We start from the raw sequence: 23,687 nt of genomic DNA, 5'->3' as shown, positions 1-23,687 counted from the left end.
GCAACCGTTTTTTATCTCTCCACTTACATCCTTGGTTTCCATGGTGACCATTTTAATAATTGCTAAACATGCCACAGAATATATTACTGTTTTCAAGGTAAAGTAAATTAAACTAATTACTCTCTTACATGTAAAGAGAAGAAACTGGCATTGAATAGAAATTAAAGATGATGAATTTATTTTTGTTCCTTGTTGGTATAAATGACATAAAAAGCACGTGCTGTAGGAGTCAGAACAAACCTACAAACAGTCCTTCAAGACGTGCATAACAAAACCCCAGCAGGAACAAGACTGGCTCTGTGGTCATGACACAAAGTCACGAATGAGTTTCCTAGTGACTTTTCAGGGGCTTTGGATCAATCAAACGAGTAAACACTTGGGGAAAAGGGGGAAGAGGAGGTGATTTTATGAAGTCTTGAGATCCTCCAGCTGCTAGGAAATTTCAGAGAGGAGACAGCACTCATGAGCTTCCCAAACTGAGCCCTCAGTCACTGACAGTGCCTACCTTTTGCCAAATGCAGTGTTTCCCCTTGGTGCCATTGCAGATTATTGGGACAACAGGAAGGAGAAGCTTAAGCTGCAGCAGCACTGCATTTCCCTAAAGCAGTTTGCCAACATCTCCGTTCCTCCAGATGCTTTACAACCAGAGCAGTGCAGTTAACCTCAGTGTACAACTACTCTCAGACGTACAGCTAAGCAAGTTCTTTAAGTCTCTGTTGAACCATGGTGTGGATTTACATGAGAGAGAAAGAGATGATGGAGAAAATTGGCTGTAGCACAAGATGGAAACGATACCTGGAGAACAACTGAGTAATTGTTAGTTTTAGGCTCCTTAGGGAAAGGGTCAAAAGTTATGTGTTGCCCTTGGACAGAGGAACTTCTCTTTCAAAACATCAGGTGTGTCTAACAGACATTGAAGCCAGACTCCTGACAAAGATGCCTAGGTGCCTGCAATATAGTAATGAGCAGTACAGGGTGATACACGTCAGGGCTCCTTATTTTGGTGCATTTCAGGTATTGAAAGCTGTGTGTCGAAACAGCTGATACTGAATTGCTGAGTCAGATAGTCAGATGTGGTTTGGTAGCTCCAAAATGTGGATTGAAAAGGAGTCAGGCCCCTAAACCTCTCCTGGGTGGCTGGGTCCCTGCCTGCATGACTGGACTCAACTGACATTGATAGGCCTGTTTGCATGAGTAATGGCTACTGACCAAAGAGTTTTCAAGATCTGGGCCTGGATGAGGGAACCACCGATAAAAAGGAAAATGAATCAGATACTAGAAATGTGGAGTCATACTTCTAACAGGACGTAAATACAAGGGACTAATCTGGAAGTCAGCTGTCTAGACATCACTGAACAGAGATTAGATCCAGAGATGTTAGCAGATGCTGAACTTATGAGGCAAGCGAAGTATTTTTATCGAATGAACAAACAATTTTGTTTCTTGTTAGCTCTATGGCAAAGTTATTTATTTTCACACATGCTGAAAGAGAAATATGAGCTTCCTGCTATTCCCTCTGCTTCAGGCTAAAAAGGTAAAATCCAAATTCCTTATCTTTCAACCCTCATGGTCGGTCTGTCCTAGTTCGAACAGTTGCATACAATACGTGCTCTCTGAGGCACTATAAGTATGAGAAGAATTAATGAATGAGATCGAAAAGGCAGGCATAAGAAAGAGACAGAAAGAGTGCCTTGGTATGCATCCAGAGCAGCACTGGTTAAATCAGACTAAGGGTTAACTCAATGCATTTCAGAGCTCATATACTCACAATTGAATTATTGCAGCTTCATAAAGTACTGTGCATCAGCTGAGCTGTGCTAACTGCGCATGGCATTGCAATGTAGTTTCAACTATTTTCACTACTTTCCACTAAATTTAGCTGTGTTATGTTATACTTGCTGTCAGCCTGTACACATGGATGGTGACTGCAGCACATGATTTACCACCCTGTCAGCTACGGTAGCAGAACGGATTCTTTTCCCTGTATCTCAGCCACTCTAGATCATAGTCCAATGCATAAACTGCTAATAAAGATGGGTTTAAACTCAGCTGCCAAACTGCATACTGGTGTGGTGGAGCCTTGGTTGTGCCTTCTTTTCTGTTGTCTCTGCTGCAAAGGCAATAATCCACGGCAGAGGATGGGTGAAAACCATCTGAAACTGCTGCAGGTGTTTGTTCAGGGAACACAGGTCAGAACACTTAGCCAATAATATGTGATAAAATTCATCATTGCATCTTTTAAAATCATTCCTGCCAGATGGAAGCTAAATTACTTGAAATCATATTTATGCTTACAGAAGGTCAGTCCTGAGGTGTGCCTCAATTTAACAAGCCCTTATTCTGTAGTTCAGTTATATTGATTCAATTGCTACTGGCAGAGGCTGCAGAAAGAAACCATTTAGGAAGACTGTGGCACAGCTGAGAAATGTGATAGGAGAAGCAAATCTTCAAGCAGTGCAGCTTCAGAGTTTTCTTGATCAAGTTTGTGAGAGCTGCCACAAGTTGCAATTGTTGCACAGAAACTCTGAGGATCTGCCTCTAAGAAAGAAAGTAAACAAAGGGTATTTCAAGCAAGTTCTTAGGTTATTTTCAGTGCTAAACAAGACAACAGACTAACTATATTCAGGAAACTTTCATAGTGAAAACCAACTCAGTGCACTGTGAAAGTAGATGAATAATCTATAGTTACAGATCTCAGGTGAGATGAGAGCCAGTAGTCATTTCTGCTGACTGAACAAGTCAAGAGCTGTTTGATTTGTTCTGCTTACCAGGCTTGGAAAAACTCCTCTTGGTGACTCACACCGAGCCTGATGAGGGCCGGGATCTGAATTAGGCCTGTTGTTGTCTTCTGAGGGACCATTCTCCTGTATACAAAAGAAAAAAAGTTGACTCCTCCTAAAGATGTTTCACCTGCATTCAGCTTCCTCCAGCTGGGCCGTCGGCACACAACTTTGTGACCAGAGAAACCCAACACTCCTTTGGCTGCTACTCAGCCTGTCACCAGAGGATGGGGACTGCAATTGCTCTGGGACAGCAGCAATGCTTTCCTTCCTTTCTATTTAAATATTAAGGGGGAAGATCTGGAAGGCACAGAGGAACTGTACCTGGACTCCCCTCTAGGCTTTACAGCCTGAAGAAAGAGACAAAAGCACAATCACAAAACAGGAGGAATGTGGGAGGCAGCTGACAAAACAATCATCACATGGCTTTGCCAAGGCATGTCAAAGCGAATCTGCAGGGGCTTATTTTATGCCCACTAATCTTTGCCAGTCAGTTGAGACAGCCAATGAATATAAATTCTCATTGCCATCAGCACCTGCCTTTACTTACATGCAGACTTTCCTCAAAAGTCTCTCCTTTGTGGGGCCTCTCTGATGTTATCAGGAACCCCACCAGAGAGCAGAACAGACCACCCAGGCACCCATTGCACAAGCTCTGAAGAACTTTTCATGGAAAAAAGCAATTCTACAAATCAAATTTCACAGTCACCCCTAGGAGCAAAGTCATTATTAAGGATGGCTAATCTGTTTACCTTCTGGTAGCTTTGCCTTTCTGGGAAACTGGTTGTATCTACAGAATTCAAGAATAGTGGCAAAGAGGAGGGCCGGCTTCTGACTTCTGGATTTGGAAGGTCTTGGTTCTAGAAATTAGATGACAGCAGCATAAGAAGACAAGCACCTGATGGGCAGGGACTGCAATGTATGAACACATCCCACTAGTCCAAATTTCACTTCTAATGGCTCAGAGAGGGTGTCTACATGGCATTTTTCAAGCAGCTATAAATTTGCCCTGCTTGCACTTTGAGCCGAGTGGAAGCTGTAGGGAGGCAAGTAGCTTAGTGCTGAGTCTGAACTCATAGGCCTGTCTGGCTGACAAAGTGCAGAAACTTGGGCCTGAGCTTGAACTAACAGAGCTTCCAGCTGCTCCTACACTGACAGACTAGATGGGGATCAGTTTGTAAAACAGCATGTAAATATAACCAAAAAGCTCACGGTAAGAATAACACACAAGTTTTCATTCTGACGCATCAAAGGTGCAATTCATTGCAGCATAATGTCAATCATCTCCTAATTTCCATGTGGCTTACTCTTCAAAGAGATTCCTTCAATGTAACATCAATCCCAGCGCAGACAGACTGTGCAATGCCTGCTTAATGCATAAAGCCAGGGTACAGGATTTATATGGAAAATGAATTTCTGATTAACCAAGGCAAGAGCCAACTTGCAAGGCCAAAATCAGGAAAATTCCTTTGCACAGGTTTCTAATGAAATTACAAACTTCTTTCTTTCTAAAATCAAGTACAGTAACGTGTCACCTGAGGGCAGCATCCACCTCTTTTGGCCTCCCTGCAGACTGAAGATATCACAGTGACCCAGTCCTCTGTTTCCTGCCTGTAGGTTGCAACAACAGAAATGAAAACCTACTCACAGGTAAAACACAAGGAAAACCCATTTGCATACCCAATTCTTCCTGTGGGGCCCAAAATAACGCTGCCTGAAATCAGCAGGGAAAACCTGCACCTTCCTTTCCAGAGAGTGCTCGGGTGGCCATAGCCAGATGGCAACGTTTGACCTCAGAGAGGTGCAGCCCAGGACTAGGAGCTAAAAAGTACACGGGGGGGCTGTGTGTGCATGTGCAAGAGACACGGAGAAGGAGAGAGACAGAGGTGGGATGGTGTTTTCTGCTTCATTTTCTGTGTGTAATGCTGCTCTGCCAAGTCCTGCCGTAAAGACAGCTAACAAGGCTTGGGAATGCATTTGGGCGAGCAGGACGAGAAACATGCCATGAAAGGACTGCTGAAGCCGTTTCATGCTTGCAGTGGATTTAGTTGGATTAATTCTGGAACGTTTCCCACTAAGAGTGGGCTGTGAGAGCAGTGCCCTGGGGGAAGGTGTGGGGTGGCATGCTCAAGTAACACATAGGTATGTGTTTTTCTTCTGCGCTTATCATTTCATCAGCTGCTCTTCTGCATAAAGGCAGAAAAATCCCTGACACGCTGGTGGCTGGGAAACTGAAGAGGAGAGGCTGGGAAGCAGCAGCAGAGGAGCACTGTGCCAAATGTCCTCCGAGCCTAACCGAGCTTTGGCTGATCACCTCGACAGCAGCAGTTTCTGCCCTTGCTGAGGACTGGACTGCAGCCTGGGAGAGCAGGGAGCACACCCCCCTGCTGCAGTAAAGGCCCCAGTCATTCCTTTTGGGATGTTTTCCCTTGAGGGAATTTTCCTCTTCAGTCTGCTTCCCTTGATTAACAACCTACTTTCCAGGGCAAGATTATTTCCTGTGATTTATCCATAAGGAGCAGAAGCTTTCCTAACTCCCAGGAGCTGCTGGGTGAGAAGACAAAGCTCTCCGCTCGTCCTTGACCCTTAAACGGTACAGTCTGACATGGCACCGCCATACTGATGTACTGCCGCTGCCATCCCCGCTCCCAGCTGCATGCTACCACTACTTTCACATGTTGGACGTTGTAACGGTGCGGCTGCAGGGAAGGTTAGCTCACCTGTCTGAACCAGCAAAAAATTAACCTGGCCACAGGGGGAAAAAAATGACATAGAAAAGAGCAATTTTCCATTGGAGCAACCAGCTGAATCGTTTCATCCTGGATCTGCGCCATCAGTAGCTGAGACAGGAAGGGATGGGAGCGGCTGTGAAGAAGTGGGACCTTGCCCGTGGGCAGCAGCTTAGTGTTACATCAGCTTAACTAATGTCATATTGCATTTGCACATCTTTCTCTGCCTACCTGCTGCTCCCAATGAGGTAGTAACATCTGTTTCCAGTACTGATGGACATCACCTGTTCAGGAAGGCATTTAAACATCTTCCTCACCATTTCCATAATTTCAGCATTGCTTATGCCAACTTCGATATTTATGATTCTGTTAAGATAACCATATGAAACACCCTATATGACTATACATACATACATACAAACATACACACACATACATATGTGTGTGTGTGTGTGCGCATATTTTCTCTAAGCACAGCATAATATGATGAGATCTGCATGGGAGAAGGTAAACAGTTTTACACAGAAAAAATTCTCAAGAAAATAAGCTCACACATTCAAAACAGATGGTCTTTCAATGAAGAAAACTTCCAAGCAAAAAAATAAAATAAACTTTTGCAAAGACTCGTGTCCAGATTTTGGATCCTCATTTCTGAAAAAAGGGGCTGTTGGTTTAACATAGAATCTTGAAAAGAAACAATAGTAAGAAAAATTCCTTGCAGATGTTTTTGAACCACAACAGAACAATACATTTGATTTGAAACTAATTGTATATTAACAGTGTTTTAATGGAGGGGAAGAGGAACAGACAAGAAGTACTCTTAATGGATAGTTAAATGGAAGCACTACTTCCATTAACTTCCACGAAGTTAAATTAGTAAAAATAATAACACAATAATGATGGTAATAATGTAACCACATACCACTGAGCAAGCTGGAATTTTTTCAAAAGCTTTACAATGTGAATCCTTTTAATGGAAGAAGCACAACAGCAATGTGAGTCCAGTGACCTCCATGCCTAACCATTCCAGGAGCCTGGAGTATTAAGCTCCAGATCTGACTGGTAAAATCTTTACATTTCCCTTTACATTTACTGTTTCCCTTCTATGTTTCTCATACCACATGTGACATGGTACAGGGCGCTAGTACAAAGCCAATGACACCCCGGCCTCGCTGCAGTGGGCACTGTGCTGAGAGGAATGAAAGGACCAACCCAAACGAGCCAAGCAGAGCAATTTCTCGGCAGAGTAAGAGGCAGTGGGGCAGCCAGCATCAGCCCAAAGGGCTACATGAAAGCCAGGAGACCTCTGCACAACTTGTAAAGCGCTTTGTAAAGCCGTAAGGTGGGAGAGGTTGTGTGCCACAGTTAAGAGTGGCATAGCCCATCCTTACTCGCATGTGAGTGAATGCATAGCACTGTCCTCACAGGAGATAAAATATCTTCTACTACAGGAATACAGCCTTTGGGATCATGGATCCAAGATGTCTGGTTTGCAGATACCACACCACCACAATCACTCACATATATGTACCAAATTTTATCAGAGCAATTTAGGATTTTTACTTCTACATATATCATACACTGTAAGTTGGACACAAAGCCTACAAAAGCCCAAGAGACTCTCTTCTGGACTTCAGCGGGATTTGGGTCAAGAACCTCAATCAGGAACAAGTGTCTGTACAATCAGTGGCCATTTAAGAGTGTTGATACATGACTTAAAATAAAAACGTGATGCAAGTTACATACTGATCAACAGCTATGGAGCCTTTTATGTTCTGGCCTTTTAGATACTTCAGGACGTAATTGCCCTTGCTGGATTTGGACAGGATGAAAAAACGCCTTTTCCAGGAATTCTGCCGAAGAGAAAGTAATTTGTCTCTCATTAAAATTCAGGATAGCAGAAATAACAGATGCTTGTTGAAGGATTGCTGGAATATGACTAATCTGTGCTAGTATACCTGTGAGCTGGAAAGCTGAAGAGGTGGTGATTTGATGAGGAATCCATGCTTGCAGACTCCACCTTCAGAGCAAAATGTATTTTGAGGTCTCACTAATCAAAGAGAAATGAACAGCACCGTTACTTAATTTGCTGCCAATTAATCTCTTACAAAGACCTGCTTGAACTGGAAATTGTTGCTGAGCACTGGGTTTCTGTGCTTAAATGGCCATAAAGCACATTACAATTAGAGAAGACAAACACAAATCAAGGCTATAAAACACAGGACCAGGCCATGCTTCCCTGATGTCAATGTTACTGCTGACAACTGGCCCAAACTGTAAGCAAATGATAGTGACAATGTAGGGGGCTCGGAAGATATTGTGAGCCTCTGTCTTATTTAACTGGTCTTATTTAACTTCTGGAGTCTGGTCTTACTTAACTTCACAACTAGTGATCTGAAAGACAGTAAAAAGCCCCCCAATGAAGTTTGTAGATGGCATTCAATCTGGATAGGTTGCAAACACAGCTAAGGATAGATCATCTTACAGTGCGAATCACGGTGTGACAACAGGAAGAAGTCTTATGAGTAAAATATGAGCTAAAACCTTGGGGGTAAAAATGCCTGAATATATTTGTTCATGAGACTGCATACTCTGTGGCCAGCTGTAGTTTAAGGGTCACATTTTCTAATCACTGGTGGATTTCTGATCAAAATCTCAGTTTTATTAATGCGCTTTACCACCCAATGAAAGGAGTGGCAATCTCATTCCATTTTTAAGCCATAAACCGTATATGGGAAATTACTATTTTTTAAGAATCCAGTGACTGAAAGGAGCACAGTCAACCTCATTTTGGATCTTCCAGTATAGGACAGTAGAGAATATACATAAGTTCTGGGAAATATAACATGACCAAACTTTGTGGTGATGCAAGAAACGCTTGGTTCTGAAATCCCATTTACTACTGACTTCAGTGGAGGTAAGGCTTCATCATCAGTGCCTTGGAGATACTGACCGTATCTTCCAGTTCCCAGTTAATTTTTAAGGATTTTAATGTTTTTTACAAATGTCAGTTCAACCTCTGTGTCAGGGACAAGAAAAATTCTGCTATAAAGGGAAATGCTGCATTTAGGACAGATTCTTTAAGGAAGGAAGCAGAGGAGCAGAATTAACACACAGTGTAAGTCCAGATGAGATCTCAGAATTTTTCAGTATACTATTTTCCCCTGTTTTTCACCTATTGTTTACCACAAAATCCTTGGCAGGTGGAGGGCAAAGAGAATAGTAGCATTTATTGATAAGAATGGACTGAAACCTGATTCAACCTTACTACTGACAAACCTTAGTAAATGAAATTTTGTACCTGCAGAATTTCTTTTACTTCTAGAAGCCATCCTGATTGTTTCTTCCACCCAGATAGTAAAGAGAGCAAAAACCTTGAAGCTAATTCCTTTTGCTTTGCTTGCTGCTGAGCAGCATTTCATGCACGCACGGTTGCCTGAGAAAATAACAAATACCTCACAAGTGTTTATTTTCATAGTGATGATTAAACTATGTAAAATAAACATAGAAAAATCTATAATAAACTATATAAATAATTATAATAAATATTAATCATTTAAGCATACTATTATGCGTCATACTATAAAACTATATATAGTTATATAAACATACTATACGGTTATATATACATTATACATTTATAAAGTAAATTATACATTATATGCTGTAATAATATAATATATTTATTCTATTATAATATAATTATAAAATTGCAAATAATAAAAATTATAAATTTACATAGGGCAAAGAGATGATTTGCCTAGGAAGTGGTGAGACCTGCCAACAGAACTTCATTTTCCCCCTTCCTTTGCACTAGACACAACACCTGTAACCGAGGAATATTGCTTTCCATATATGTTTCTGACACTGCCTTAGCAGTGTGATCAGCCCTGTATAAAATAGGCATAGCTTGGCCTAAAGAGTTTAAAATCTATTTAGAAAATCTAGTCATAATACTATGGTAATTGTAATACTTTGCAAGTCTGTAGCATTCTTAATAGGATGCCCTCAGAGCATTTTTTATAAATTTATAAACAGTGACGAAATAAACTTCACAGCTTTCTAAGAGGTGCATTAGTATCATGATTTTTCAGAGGGGTAAACAGAGAGCATCTGTTTTTATTTACGTCAACTTATTTTTGCAATGTCTCCTCCAATATTACCAGGGAAACTGGAATCTCACTGCAAACCTGAGAAGAAGTTGAATAACCTGCTCATTGGCTTAGCCAGGCTGTGGCAGAGATGGGAATAGAGGCTGGCAGGGAGGCAGAATGCACCGATGCGTTTCCATGGACTTCTCCGAAGCTTTGTTAAATAACCCTTTAACAAAGCATGCAGGCAGCAGTCTGTGGGATTTGATAAGTGCGGCAACACAGAGATGGAGCATGTAGAAGGTAAAAGGTGAGTTCGGTTAATGGTCTGCCTTTTTTTTTTTTTTGAGCTAATTTGCCTTTCGGTGCTTTCCTTCAAGAAGAACACCATTTAGGTGTCAGAATAACAGAGCCAGACCTCCAAAGCACTGCTATTTCTTTGCAATTCATATGTGAGCTCTGCACTCCTTCCAATCGATTGCATGCACGGCACTACATTTTGCACACTGGACAGTTTTTCACTATCTCACAATTGCTTTCTTGTTTATTTAAAATCAGATCTAGTTTCTCTCATATACTTACATTTCCAATTGGTAATACCACGTCTGTTTGTAACATCATTTAGGAAACTTTTCAAAAGTTTCCCTTTGCCTTACCCCAAGGCTCTCACTCCTTGCAAAATCAAATCCTTTCCTTTTAGTAACTTGGCTTGAAGTTGTCTGTTAGCTACGAGCTTACAGTGTCTCCATGTGTGCCACCTGAAGCTGCAGAGCCTCTTCTGGGAAAATTTGAAGGATAGCAAGTGCTGTTCTCTAGTTCTTTGCTAAGCTCCCTGGCTGGACTGAGAGATTTAAGGGGTTTCCTTTGCTTCTGTTTCTTCAGTCAGTTGGTCCATGGTGCCAGAAGTAAACATGGTATGGTCAGGAGTGGTGGTCAGAAATGGCTGGTTATTCTCTGGCCTCACTCACCTGGCATGGGGTGGGTTACACACAAAATTTTACCTCTGACACACAACTAAAGCTATAGATTTCCACACCTCCTGTTCCAGGCAATACCGTGCTGTAAATGAGAATGACCCACTGCAAACTTAGCTCCACTGGAGATCTCTGCAGAACATTTCTGCCTGTATTTTTTTTTTTTTTAGGAAAACCTTTGTGATTTTGCCTTTTTGGGAGAAAGATTTGTTGTACAAATGCTGTGACAGACTGTTATAAAATTTACTGCTAGGGTTTTCATCTATTGCCTACCAAAAAAAAGAACAAAAAAGCAATTTCCAAAACTAAAAATGACTGCACACAAAGTCAAATTGTTAGTGTCAATAGTAAGGGCACATGCCTGGGGTTGCAATGAAAGGCAACGTAATATTATTTTCAACGTGACTGACAGAGTCACTGCGACTGGCAAACGATGCAATTCTTACAAAACAATGTTCCAAGAGCCTATGACAGGATAAAAGCCTCTTCTAGGTTTCAGTAAAAGTCAAGATTTGCAGGTGGGAAGACAAAAACCCATGAGATTACAGTTGTGCTATCTCACGCTGCATTTTGGGAAAAAGTTTTTAATTGTTGCGTTTAATTGTCTTTTCTCTTCAATAGAAAGCAACATTTTAAACAGGTTATGTCTAATTCAGAATAGACGATGCCAATTCCATGATTATATCCCCACAGATTTTTGTATGCCTGGCATTAAGAGATTTAATTGCTTTCAACCTTTTGAAATGCAATGAGGCACTTCAGTCAAAATGCAAATAAAATGCTTCAAATTATTAAGATGTAGGCTATTATAAAACTTCAAAAATATAATACCAAGATAAGGAAAACAAACTGCATTAATACTTACAGGCAAAATGTCTTTATGGTGTAGAAGGTTTTAGAGAAATACACCTTTTAAGTATTTCCAGATTCCCTGTATTGCCTCCTGCAGCAAAACACGATGTGTCCTTGCCCTGCGTTGTGACTGCCTTCTTATAGTCCATGTGTAAATACAAACATCCTGAAATATGACCCACAAGGAAATTCCTGTTTCTGCCATGGGAAGCAAATTAAATACTGTTCTGAAAGGGGAAATCCAGAAGATGAATATTCACTTACAAGCAATGAAAAAATATGCACATTTGAGGCAGCCATAAATGTCTCCCATGCAGAAAAAAGCCTGGAGACAGCTTGTTTTTGTTGGTTCAGCTTTCTAAACAGTCCCTTCATTTACCCTGAGCTGTGTCTAAAATATAATATCCACCCATGACTGGAAGATAAAGCAACATTAAGAACCCTAAAAGATCATAAAGTACCATAAAATGTAGCCAAGTTCAGATTCAAACAACAGCATTTACTGAAACATACAATGGTGAAGCAGGATTTCTTATGCTACCTATGTAATAACAACGTACTTTCATTGTAGGGTCAGTGTCTGTCTTGGTTATAGGTGAATTTTTTGGATTCTCTGCAGAAACATCCAGCATATCATTAATGATAATGATTTTACACACTAAACCATTTGGCTAATCCTGCAGATGGCAAGGGAATTGCTTTTAGACAGAAAATAGTTATAAATTTGATCAGGAAATAAGCTAAAATGCCCTACAGCTTATAAATCACTACTCAGCTACCTGGCCTTGCTCAAGTGAAGGGGTCAGGCTTCCTTATTCTGAATGGGCTCCTGCGGGCTCTTGGGCTGGCACAGCCCTCAGCATGTAAACATCACCAGTCAGACGTGATGTCTGTCGGTGGGAAAATTTCTTCTTAAATAATATTAATAGTTTTTGGACATGATCTAAACTAATGCTCCATCTAGCAGAGACACTGGTGCCGACACAGGGGTATGTTTTTCTCTCTTTCTTTCACTACTGCTCTGCTATCTTTCCAAGTTGCTTTCCTCTCTGGCAGTGTCTTCAGGCATTTTCTGCTGATCGTTGTATATTTCATATACTAGAACTAGCCTGAAGATTGATTAAGATTCAGCCTCAACTTCTTCCTTTCGTTGTAAGTCAGCAGGTAGAGTTGCTGTGCTCCTTTGTTGTGCTTTGCTGTGCTCCTTTGTTGCTTTGTCCTCCTATCGTCTTTTTCCAGGAAACCTTTGGTCTACCAGGAGACCTCTTGCAAATGTTGAGAGTGCCTCGTTGGCTTGCCACATTAGAGCACTGAAGAGCTTCAAATAACATTACTACTTTGCCTTTTTTCTTAGACAGGGAGCTACCATTTCACCTATTAGTTGGAAATTCCCAAGCTGTCTGTATTTAGTGTCCGTCATGGTAAATGTACAACAAAATCTGATACAGATCCGCTGCATCCACCTTTTTTTTTGCTTTTAGACATTATGTCCAATAGGGCGAATAGCTTTTCCTACTCATAGAGGAAACTCACTAATATTAACTCCTCTGATTCTTTCTCAGCAGGTCACTTGTAGGCTGGACCAGGGACTATTTCTAGTAATTTTTGTAGTTTCCCAATGCTTCTGAGCTAACATAAATTTGCTACAGCTTTTTAAAAATAAAAATATTTACAGATATTTAAAAATAAAATATCATTCTCAAAGAACCTTTAAGAAAAAAGTACTACATAAGAGGAAATGTGCTCCTTACCTGTGATGCTGTTACATTCTTTGGCATTATTTTAAAAACTTAAATGACCTGTTTCAGAGCCCCTACTTGCTCCTTTATTGCTCCCAAGGCTCTCTGGCTTCAGAGCTACAATGTATCTGAATAAAAGGATAGTTTTGGAGACAGTGGAATATTGTTAACAGAAATTTTAAAACAGGGTAAACCTTAAGCAAATGAACTCTAACGTACTATAAAGACATGAAAGAGCTTCGAGAGAAGTAACGAATACTGAAATGTTGACTGGACACATTTATCGTGGTAAACCAGGAATATCTCTAATGCCAGAAAATAGTTTAAGATGGAGCTATTTGCCAGAAGTAATAGGAAGAACATTTTCATATGAACTGCTAGACCACTGTACAGTTTACTGTATAAAGACAGTTTATAGACAGGGCAAGATTAAGTGCTAGTCGATCAGGATATTTCCATTAAAATATTTTCAATAATTTTGGCTTAAGAGAGGATGTGGCCTGCCTAACCCAAGTCACCCAATGCCAGCTTACTTTTCTAAACTACTTTTCAACTGACACTGTAAACCTCATCTTGAAAAGGTGCCAAAGACTATCTGCATTCTTGGCTGAGAGAGGTTTTGGGATGTATTTTGATTCGTTTTCACTTCACTAGGTTGAGTGACTAACATGCAGATATTCATAGGAAATTTTAAAAAAAGGTCTTTATTGATTTCATGCTCAAGATGTCCATAAAACAATAATTTATTTAATTCAAATGACTGTAAATTTGACTTATGAAAAAAATATATGCCTCGCTATGCCACAGTATTTGTAAGAAAATAAACTTAATAATTTGGTAACTTGGCTTTAATAGTATGCATTTATTTTCTTAGAAGATTTCAAAAGGGTATAGAGTACATTAACTGGGAAAAGGGTGAACAGCTAATCAGTCACCAGTTTAACCAAATCATTAAACTTACTTTTTGAGCTAGCTACCAACTCTAAAGAGAATATAAAAAGTAGGAATATGAACATCACCAACGTAACTCCAAAATACAAAGTCAAGACTGTACAGTAACTAAAAAGGCAATTCTGGTTTCTAATTCAAGTAAGTATTTCCAGTCTTGGCAAAATTCCTCACAAACAGAAGCTATATCTAAACATACATTTGTTACTGGAACATATAATTCTATAATTTAAACATTAAATTTTAATGCTTTATAACAAAGCCTTGGCATTAACTTTCTGTTGGTTCAAAACTTCTGAATCAACAAGCAGACATTTTTATTTCTGCAAGCAGAAAAACTGCAACACCATTGTTTCAGGCCGTTCTGTCAGTTAATTGTCATTTGCAAGGCAAAAATCTTTACAATGGCGCTTTAATAAAGCATAATCCAACTACAGTTTGCCAATCTTTTACAAAGATTTTCATTTTGATTTTTCTATTTGTTACATTTCCATACTATTCAGGTAAATCATCTACAAATATTGATTTTTTATTTATCCATCTTATGCTAGAGTGATAACTAAGTAAATTGACTTCCAGATTAAGCACAGAGCAACCACTAGTCTTCATTAATAATGTTCATAAAAAGGAAATGAATATATTAGACTAAGAAACCCTTTTAAATAGCTACAAACTGTTTCATCACTGGACATACGCATAATATGATGGTCTTTGGAAATTTCCAAGGAAGTTATGGTTCTATGAACTAGCAGTGAAAGAAAAGATGGAGTCTCACAATTTAATTTTTTTGTTTGTAATTTACAATCTGTTTTCTGGAATAAATCTTTACGGGTCAGGTAGCTGACTCTCAGAACATCTTCAGTAGCCATAAATCATGACAGCCACACTAAGGGAAATCAAGATACAGTAATTAGTATTAGCTGTCAGGTTGGCCCACAGCATTTATTTCTTCTTTAAAATCTTGCATATTGTCCATCCATCAGATACCCCAGCTTATACAATATAAAAAGCTAGTGTAATTTCATTTCTGTTATTAAAAATGTGTTACTCCAGTTTATAATTAAATCTCTACCCAAAACCATATCCTGATCTTTCATCACTGGCTGCATTAAAATACACTTTCAGAAGTAAAGTTCCTTAGTGAGCATAGAGACCACGCAGGGAATCTGCTTCTTCTCACTGAAGCGTGGATCATCAGATTGTGATTCAAAATTTGTGGCAACCACATAGTTGACCCGTGTGAGGATCTGCATGATCTCAAGTTGTTTTCCATGCTCATTTAGCACAGAGCACAGAGATTGCACAAACCAGGAGCCTCTTCCAGGATTCCTCCAGGAGTAATAACCTTACAGGAAAGACAGATAAGAAAGTACATAGGGTTATTTTTCCTCTGTTTTCTTATTATCTTGTGCTGAAGAATGGAATGGCAGAGAGATATGTACTAATTTGTGTAAAAGATTCTGGGCAAAGAGTAACAATGCACACACAGAAAGTTTAATTCCTATCACTTGTGTCACATATCCTACTTCATTAAAGTGGAGAATAATGTGTATTAACTCTCCAAACCTCACACTACTAAAGTACCACTCTATATTTTTGCATTTGGGAAACTGCAAGAAGTAAGATATCATGTTTTTCCTCTCTAAGTTTCATGCTGTAACTGTTCCTCTTCCTGCCTTCATCACATATTCAACATACTCACTAAACTGGGACATGGAAGGGCAGGATTCCCAGAAAATAGTACTGCCTTTGCCATCTGTAATGTCTGTGTCTTCCCACCTCCTAAATCTGGGCTTTCTCCTGTTTCCGCTATACCTAGTGTAAAAGGGGTAGCCCAACATACGCTGGGTCTTAGTGTTTTGTCCATCAGTGTACAATGTATCATCAATGAGGGTCAGTCTACAATCAAGTCAATATGGGAGATAAGTTTTTAGGCTTCTATCCCCATCCCGACCCCCTTTTCTTTACCTGGCACTGTGGAATATGCAAACAGAAAATCTGCTTCTACTGGGATTTTGTATCTTGGATTGGCATCTGTTTCCAGAGTGTCATTTGCAGGTCCAGAGTCAGTTTGTATACCTTCATCAAATTCAGAGCCTCTGCATGCCTGAAAGCAGTGAAGACAAAGAGAACTTGTCCAATAAGTAGAAACAAGGTGTTCTAAAAATAAGTATTCATTAACATTTTTTAATGGATACAGTTTTAAGCAGTACTTTGCATGTATTAAAAGCAGAAATGCAATTCTGGGGGACATCTAATTGTTCAGTGATAAAGTTACTAGCTTACCCATTTTAAAATATACATCCCATACAGTAAAGGGAGGTAATGGTGTTGCAGGCTGTGGATCTCAGTGGATTATCAAAGTGCCAAGTCACCATTAGCTTATTCTAATAATTAATTTTACTAGTCTAGAGTCAGCCTCAGCACTCAATGACTACATAATGTCTTGTGCAGCATGACTTCTGGACATTTTCTTTACAGTGGACTACACATTGTCTTTGGTTCCTGCCACGCACTGCTGTAGCACTACATTTCACAGAACAACAAAATCACATCCTGAGATCATCTAGTCCAATCCCCCTTCTCAAGCAGGGACAGCTACAGCAGATGTCCAGGACCGTGTCCAGTTGGGTTTGGAATATCTCCACAGATGGAGGCTCTACAATCTAGGCAACCTGTTCCAGTGTTTGACCACCCATTTCAAGTATATTGCATTTTTACCATTTTTCCATTTCTCTCTTTTATTCTTAATTTCCTCTTAATCATGTGGTTTAGCTAAAGGGCACACTGGGACCACAGTCCAGGTTGGTGAGTTTCAGCTCTTGATCAGTAGCTTTGACTGACAGCTCTTGCAAAAAAATAGCAGTCTGATGGGCTTACATAACATGAGTTGGTTGCCTTTATTAAGATAATTTTAAAGGCAACAAAGTACCCATTCCAAACTTATAATTAAAAGAAACATCACTTTAGTAGTATGAAGAGTCTAAAATAGACACTGTTTTCACTTTGAGGTTGAGGATTAATTAAGCCTAGGGAAAACCACATCTGCTGCAACTCCCATACGTACATAATACTATGATAAAAAACGAGAATTCAGACCCATGGTATGTTAGTTAATACTGTTTGAAAGAGCTGTCTTTAAAAGCTTAAGTAATATACAATTAATAATATACTAATGCAATAATGCAATATAAATTTTTAGGCTACTGAGGGAAAGAAAAAATATTTCTTTTAGCAGAATGAAGTAATTTGTAGAGAGAGCTTTTATTCAAAGAGACCTGGACAGTATTATTTCTATTGACAATCACATACTGTCCACAGCTCTGTCTGCACAAGAGGGAGTTTATCTTCCTGCTTTGAAGTTCATGTATTACCAAGCACAAAGAGAAACGAGGTACAAAATTACGATGACAATATGTTCTTCATATCTGTGAATCTTGTATATAAATAATCTTTTAAAAACAAACAATACAAGTCACCCATAGTCAACTTATCTCAACACATTTTTTCACAAAACCTCCAGCAAAATTCAGTAAATTAACCTACAGGGCTCTTCTAGAGCAGACAAGCAACATAGCATGTTTTCCTCACTGCAGCAGTAGGATACTATGTTTACCTTAGGGCTATTACCTGAATGAAAAATAATTTGGGTTTGCCTATAAGGCTTTTACACTTGTCTCCTCTGAATAGCGCAGTCAAACTCTTGATAGCCATGGGTCCATCAGTGCCATAGATGAGGCCTTCTTCCCCATGGCTTAGAAGGATACAGGCAAAACAAGCGGCATCACTGTGATTCTCCTCAGCAGCTAGAAATCAAATACTTCTTAGCCAAAATAAAGCAACATTTTAAATGAAAATTATATTTAGCAAACACGTTTTTCTGAGACTAAATATACATTGGGCCTCTACTGGAAGGCATAAGAAGGAGTGGATAACAATGACACAACCCACTTTTTAATAATGTGATGAGTACCTTGAATACATGAATGCATCCTTCACTTGACTCCAAGTCTAGCCCACTGGAGTCAACAGGCTGGACTCTAATATGACAAGGCTCTTCATCTAATACACAGGACAGGGGCTTCACCTAATATGACGAGAAAACTGTGTATTTCTGAATTGACGTTGGAGGAAGAGGTGGGGAATTAAGCTTAATCCATTCAGAAACCGAAACCTTCTATACGGAAAATTGCATGTAGTGTGGCCTAAGCAATCTGTTCTAATTTGACCTGCTTTGAGCAGAGGGTAGATTCGGTGAATTCCAGAGGTCTTTTCCACTCTAAATTATTCTATGATTCTAAATTTTTACCTTGCTTCAGTAATTTCTCCATATCATCACGGCTTCGGTCATTGTATGTGTAAACCTCAAAACCTAAGTTTCTAAAACTCTTAGCTAGATCTCCAGCATCTTTATCAGTGCCATTGCGTGTACCCATTCCTGCCAGAAAACAAAGAATATGGTTGATTGCACATTACACAATTCAAAATAATTCATGTGTTCAAAGGTAAATTTTTAGGTTTATAATTAATAAACCTAAACAATGTCATGGTGACATGATTTTAAAACAATCCTCTAACAGCATTCTCAGCATTGAGAACAAATTGTGAGATTTGTTTTAATGCAAAATAATGCAAGGTTCCATGTTAACACGTATCTTATCCTGAAAAAGGTTGGCATGCCTCCAGCACCTTGCAACATAGGACCTCTATGGATGATTCTATCTCCTTTTGGTTATGCATAAAGCACCCCCAGGAAAAACTGTTGAAAAGAGTCCCTATGATACCCACATAAAAGAAGCTGATGTAAATTCTTTGGAGTAAACACTTCATTTAGTGTGTTTGCCAAGTGTATAGGAAAAGACCTATAAAGTTGACTGTAACGCAAGCATCTGATTGCTTTGAAACTGTACATGGTCTGAAAAGTTAAATGCAGGAGTGTGAACAGAGCACAGCTACAGCTATTAGCTTTTGTAGCTCATAGCTGTAGCTTAGGGACAGAGAAGTTATAACATGGGCTGCAGATGACAAAGTTCAAATTTTAATAACACAGCTTTAAACTCTGGGACAAAGGTTTAGTTTGAAGTTGGTAGAGCAAGGTGACATGCTCTTTGAAACATATACTGCAAGGAAGCTGCGAAGAGCTGCTCTAATATAAGTGTTAAAGAACAGGAATAAATTGTAGGAACAACTATTTCTCAAAAAAGATAAATATATTCATTAAAATTCCATGTCCTAAAAATAAAATGCTTATTGATTAATGAAAGTATAAAAACTCTAAACCCTGTAATCAGTATCATCAAAGGAAGAACATTACCTGTTTTGTCTTCAAAATTTTTGTTGTTTATAATAATACATTTGCCAACTTTCTTGTAGTCCATATTATACTGGAATGTGGGTGTAACAATTCGGTACTGATTACTGAGAGAGGACTTTGGCTGTTCTTCTTCTCCATTCTTCTTTTTTCTAGGTGAACCAAATGAAATTATTGTTAGAGGCCAGTCACATGCAGTGTGCCTATTTATCTTAATTCAAGCCATTCGGGTAGCCCTACCCAATGTTTTTTCTTCTCTAATGTTTGTTTTCTTCCTTCATATTTGAGATCAAGGCATAAAAATCTTGTGATTTCCATGAAGTGATGACTGTATGCAATTGGATTCTGATGATGGTAAAATGACTCTAGAGTGAACTGCAGCCAACAGTAGTATATGCAGATCCTGACCCACAGATAAAACAAATGGCCTAAACATGAAGTCAGGCTGGCAGTAACCTTTCACAAACTATGGTTCTGGACATATTTTGCTTTTACTATAAATAATTCACGGAAGGACAGACAGATCTCCCTTAATAACTATTCCAAGCACAAGAAGATACGCAGTTTACCCAATGGTGTGATAGGATTTGTTTCTTGAATCACCATCATGCCTCAATTCTTTGAAGATTAAGACCAAGCAGTAGGTAGTTTCTACTGATAAAGGTTATAGATGTGAACAGGTCATGTGTTAATTTGGTCTGCCAAACAGCAGTCTGAACCTATGCAAAAAGCTAAGCACATTTTAGTATAATCATCAATACCTTAACCTCACTTAAAAAAAAAACAACCCAAACCAAAATGAGCTATAAATGTTCTCTGTTAATGTGACTGTGTACTGACCTTTCTGCTACGTGCAGGAGTCCTAGACTGGATTAGAAAGACATGCAAAGGGATAGCACAGAAATTACTCACCAATTAACTCTAAATGAAGCATTAAGAACAAATCAGTTACAGCCAGCATGCACACCTGAAGTATAAGCATGAGGCACTCAGCAGTACTTGCTTTCAGAGGTGGACTTTTTGGTCCAAGCAGGTGGCTTCAGATGTTAGTAAGATCTCCTCAAGCAGAACTGAAGCCAGTGAGAGCCTATAAAGGGTCTGATTCAACCTCAGAACTATAAACAAGTTTTGGAGCAAGCACAGTTAGAAACAATCCTCAGAAAAGGGCTGAAGAAGTTATTGGCACCTCTCTTACATATTTGGTCCAGCATCCTGCTTTCAATAGTATTTATTCCTGATGTCGGAGAGGAAAACATAACCTATTTTTGCAGCACAAATAACTGTATAATACAGTTTGTTTTTAACAAAATTAGATTTTTCCCATAATCTCAATTAATTTAAGTACTTTCACTATTCTCACTCTGACATCTTTCTAAAGAATGACTAAGCTGTTTGCTTCAATAATAGCCTGTAGACATGAGATTGCTGTGAATTGATTAAATGTTGTAATCTACTTTCTTACCCTCCTGATTTAACAATTGTTGTCTTTTAACTTTAAGCATCCTCTTTTTTATTACTAAAGGACAAGACTAATTGGAAACTTAAACCTTCTCTAGATGATTCATCGTGTTTAAATGCTACTGCAATTCAATTTTAAAACAGCTTCTTAGCTTTGAATGTCCTCATGTTCTGTTATAAAGCGCCAAATTAAATAGCTGCACCTGGCAGGCTTTCTCTGCACTCTTTTTACATGTGACCATCCTAATATCATCTCCTCTCTTCGACTTATCTTAGAGACTACAAAACAAGATATTGAATCTTATCTACTTGAGGATTGTGTCTGATACTCTGGAAGTACAGTCTTTTCTGGCAAATTGCAGGTATTGGTATTCTCCTTGCATATTGGTATTCTTCTTGAGGGCTCTGGGAGCAATAATTAAATATGCTTTGCCTCAAGAAAAGATTTTAACCATTTTAAAGAATTATCCACAGCTGTACGATGTTAATATTGCATTTGAATTTCAAAGAGATCTTGGATTCTTATTTTAGCCTAAAATTCCCCCTGGTCCTACATCACTAGACAGCTCTCTGGCAAAGAGAGAAAAAGAAATTTCAGAACAACAAATAACCACTCAGGTTGATGAAGAGGCTAATTTCCTCACTCCACACTGGAATCAAGTTTCTTCTACAGATTTATCTGGCTTCATTGACTTCCTGAAAAACCTGTATGACTAACAGTGGCTGTTACACACAATAGGATATTTTCAAGGGGATTGTACACAAATTTCTGCTTATGTCCAACCCATGAACAGTTGTGAACACTCGAGACAGATCCACATGAGCAGTACGCTATCATGTTTGCACTGCCTGCTCTCCTAAAATGCTGGAAGTGATCTAATTCTAGTCCAGAAGTCATGCAGCCACGTTACCCCACAAAAAGTCTCACTGAAAATAGCAGCTGGGGTTAAGTGGTGTAATAACATAGCCGCACAACTTCTCTGAAACCACTTCACTTCCGAGTTCAATAGTTTGCACTCATTCATGCAGAAATATGGCTACTGCTACTTGTAGCTACTACTGCTGGTATTCCCAAAAGTATGCCAGAAGCTCTATGCTGGTCAATGTCAAATGTCACAGACAAGCCTTGTCAGCACGGTAGCACACATAACTATCATTTCCCCATTCCTTTACAGAGGATAGTATGGTTTTGTTCTAATGAGTCCTTCCAAGCTGAACAGGCTAATGAGATACTAAGCAAGCACATGCTTTGTAGGGTTACACCTATCATTTCTTTACTGGCAGACAACAAAAAGTTCCAGAAATCTTTTGGTATCTGTCCAAATTGAATGAATAAGGAAGCAAAGATTGTGGAGTATACATATCCTGGGCCTGCAGCCCAGAGAGAAACTGTTTTTTGAAGATTCTGTTTTCTGTACCAACATAGTGCAATATGGAAATTGCCTGACTGGACTAAACTGACAGTATAAGGTCCAACTCTTCAGTTTCAACAAGCTAAATCAGACCTTGTAATAATGACTAATAAAGTAATAAATGTGTAATAATCAGTCCTTAAGGGAAGTGCGCCATCAGTGACAGGCTGGCTTATAACTGAAAGCCTAAAGCCTTCCAGCTAAATTTTTATTTTCTAAGCTTTGAACTGGACACATGTTAACATAAATGTTTACTGCTGTTGTTCTTACTAAGCTTTCTAATCACCGTATTTTCTGAAAGAGTTTCCACAGGTTAGTTATGTGCTGTTATAAAACCTTTTAAACTATTTGCCTTCAGTTTTATTTCATTCTGCTTCTCTGACATCCAGTGTCTTTAATTTTCACCTTTTGGGATTCAAACTTGCCCAGACTAAAATGAAACTTGAATTTTATGACTGTTTACTCTTTCTTCGGCTTTTAATTACAACTGTGCCATAACTCCTCACTCCACCAGTGGTTACTGATCTTTCCCTTATACAGAAATATTCTTCCTATCAGTGCTCTCACATATTTCATGTTCTCTCCCTTCAGTCAAGAGTTCAGCAAAACTGAAACTCCACTCTGGCACCTTCATATAGCTTGCACATTTTCACCCTTACTGTGCCTCTAAATCCAGGCCTTAGGCTTGACAACAGTATGTCTGGGAATGTGATTTCATCAAGTCTAGACTCAATCAGTGTCAAGGGAACTGGGAAAACCATTATTACTAACTTCTCACTCTTCAAATATAAAATTAAAGTTACCCATACCATTTATAATTTTGTTGTTGAACATTTAAATAGTAAAGGCCAAATTTCTTATCACCATGGCTAAAATTCTGTCAAAGTCAATGGAGATACATCACTTGCACCAGTAGTGAACTTGATTGTCTAAAGGACTGCTACTTATCACAGCAAACTTTCTTTTCTGTTACACTTTGGGTAAATTATGATTTCAGTATGTACGGATATCAAGATTTAAGGATACAAATATCACTGTTAACATTTAACTATACCTAAAGATTATTTTAAATAACAATTTTACTGAAAGCAGTGTCTCGTAGCAGCTGAAATTTCCTCTCCTTTGGCTTCCTTTCTACTGGCATCTTCCTGCACTTTCTTTGCTACCGTATATTAGTATGACATACCAACATACTAAGAATCCATGTGCAGGAGAATGGCTTCCTTGAGTGTTGCAGTCTCTCATCATCTCTCCCACCTGCTACAGCCAAACTCTTGGGCTCAGGTCTGCCAGCCCTCCAGAGTAACATGCATTTCAGTGAGAACCAGCTGCTTAACTTCAAGTGTAGTGTAATATATTTCCATGGGGAGGGTCTTCACCTTCCATCACACTA

At 39.1% G+C, this 23,687-nt stretch overlaps 2 protein-coding genes across 9 annotated transcripts in view; both read right to left on the bottom strand.

The window, feature by feature from the left end:
• The window catches only part of PLEKHS1 (pleckstrin homology domain containing S1), a 21,282-nt gene extending 9,701 nt beyond the window's left edge, over nucleotides 1-11,581 (bottom strand). For all 3 annotated transcript variants that reach the window (XM_072869702.1, XM_072869704.1, XM_072869703.1), the window contains exons 1-8: nucleotides 11,440-11,581; nucleotides 8,811-8,945; nucleotides 7,468-7,559; nucleotides 7,256-7,362; nucleotides 5,741-5,875; nucleotides 4,316-4,391; nucleotides 3,533-3,640; nucleotides 2,769-2,864 (exon numbers count right to left, since the gene is read on the bottom strand). In XM_072869702.1, the coding sequence (XP_072725803.1) occupies nucleotides 2,769-2,864; nucleotides 3,533-3,640; nucleotides 4,316-4,391; nucleotides 5,741-5,875; nucleotides 7,256-7,362; nucleotides 7,468-7,559; nucleotides 8,811-8,931 (735 nt within the window). In that variant the 5' untranslated portion in view covers nucleotides 8,932-8,945; nucleotides 11,440-11,581. The remainder of the gene's footprint in view (nucleotides 1-2,768; nucleotides 2,865-3,532; nucleotides 3,641-4,315; nucleotides 4,392-5,740; nucleotides 5,876-7,255; nucleotides 7,363-7,467; nucleotides 7,560-8,810; nucleotides 8,946-11,439) is intronic.
• CASP7 (caspase 7) overlaps nucleotides 11,522-23,687 on the bottom strand; it is a 27,893-nt gene continuing 15,727 nt past the window's right edge. For all 6 annotated transcript variants that reach the window (XM_072869705.1, XM_072869708.1, XM_072869707.1 and 3 more), the window contains 6 exons: nucleotides 19,428-19,576; nucleotides 18,423-18,551; nucleotides 17,744-17,919; nucleotides 16,082-16,220; nucleotides 13,178-15,458; nucleotides 11,522-11,653 (listed from right to left, as the gene is read on the bottom strand). In XM_072869705.1, coding sequence (XP_072725806.1) covers nucleotides 15,235-15,458; nucleotides 16,082-16,220; nucleotides 17,744-17,919; nucleotides 18,423-18,551; nucleotides 19,428-19,576 — 817 coding nt within the window. In that variant the 3' untranslated portion in view covers nucleotides 11,522-11,653; nucleotides 13,178-15,234. The remainder of the gene's footprint in view (nucleotides 11,654-13,177; nucleotides 15,459-16,081; nucleotides 16,221-17,743; nucleotides 17,920-18,422; nucleotides 18,552-19,427; nucleotides 19,577-23,687) is intronic.

This window comes from Ciconia boyciana, chromosome 8 (genome assembly GCF_034638445.1).
Source record: "Ciconia boyciana chromosome 8, ASM3463844v1, whole genome shotgun sequence".
NCBI classification, from domain to species: Eukaryota; Metazoa; Chordata; class Aves; order Ciconiiformes; family Ciconiidae; genus Ciconia; species Ciconia boyciana.
The sequence above is the reverse complement of the archived record's forward strand: the minus strand, read 5'-3'. Positions and strand labels throughout refer to the sequence as shown.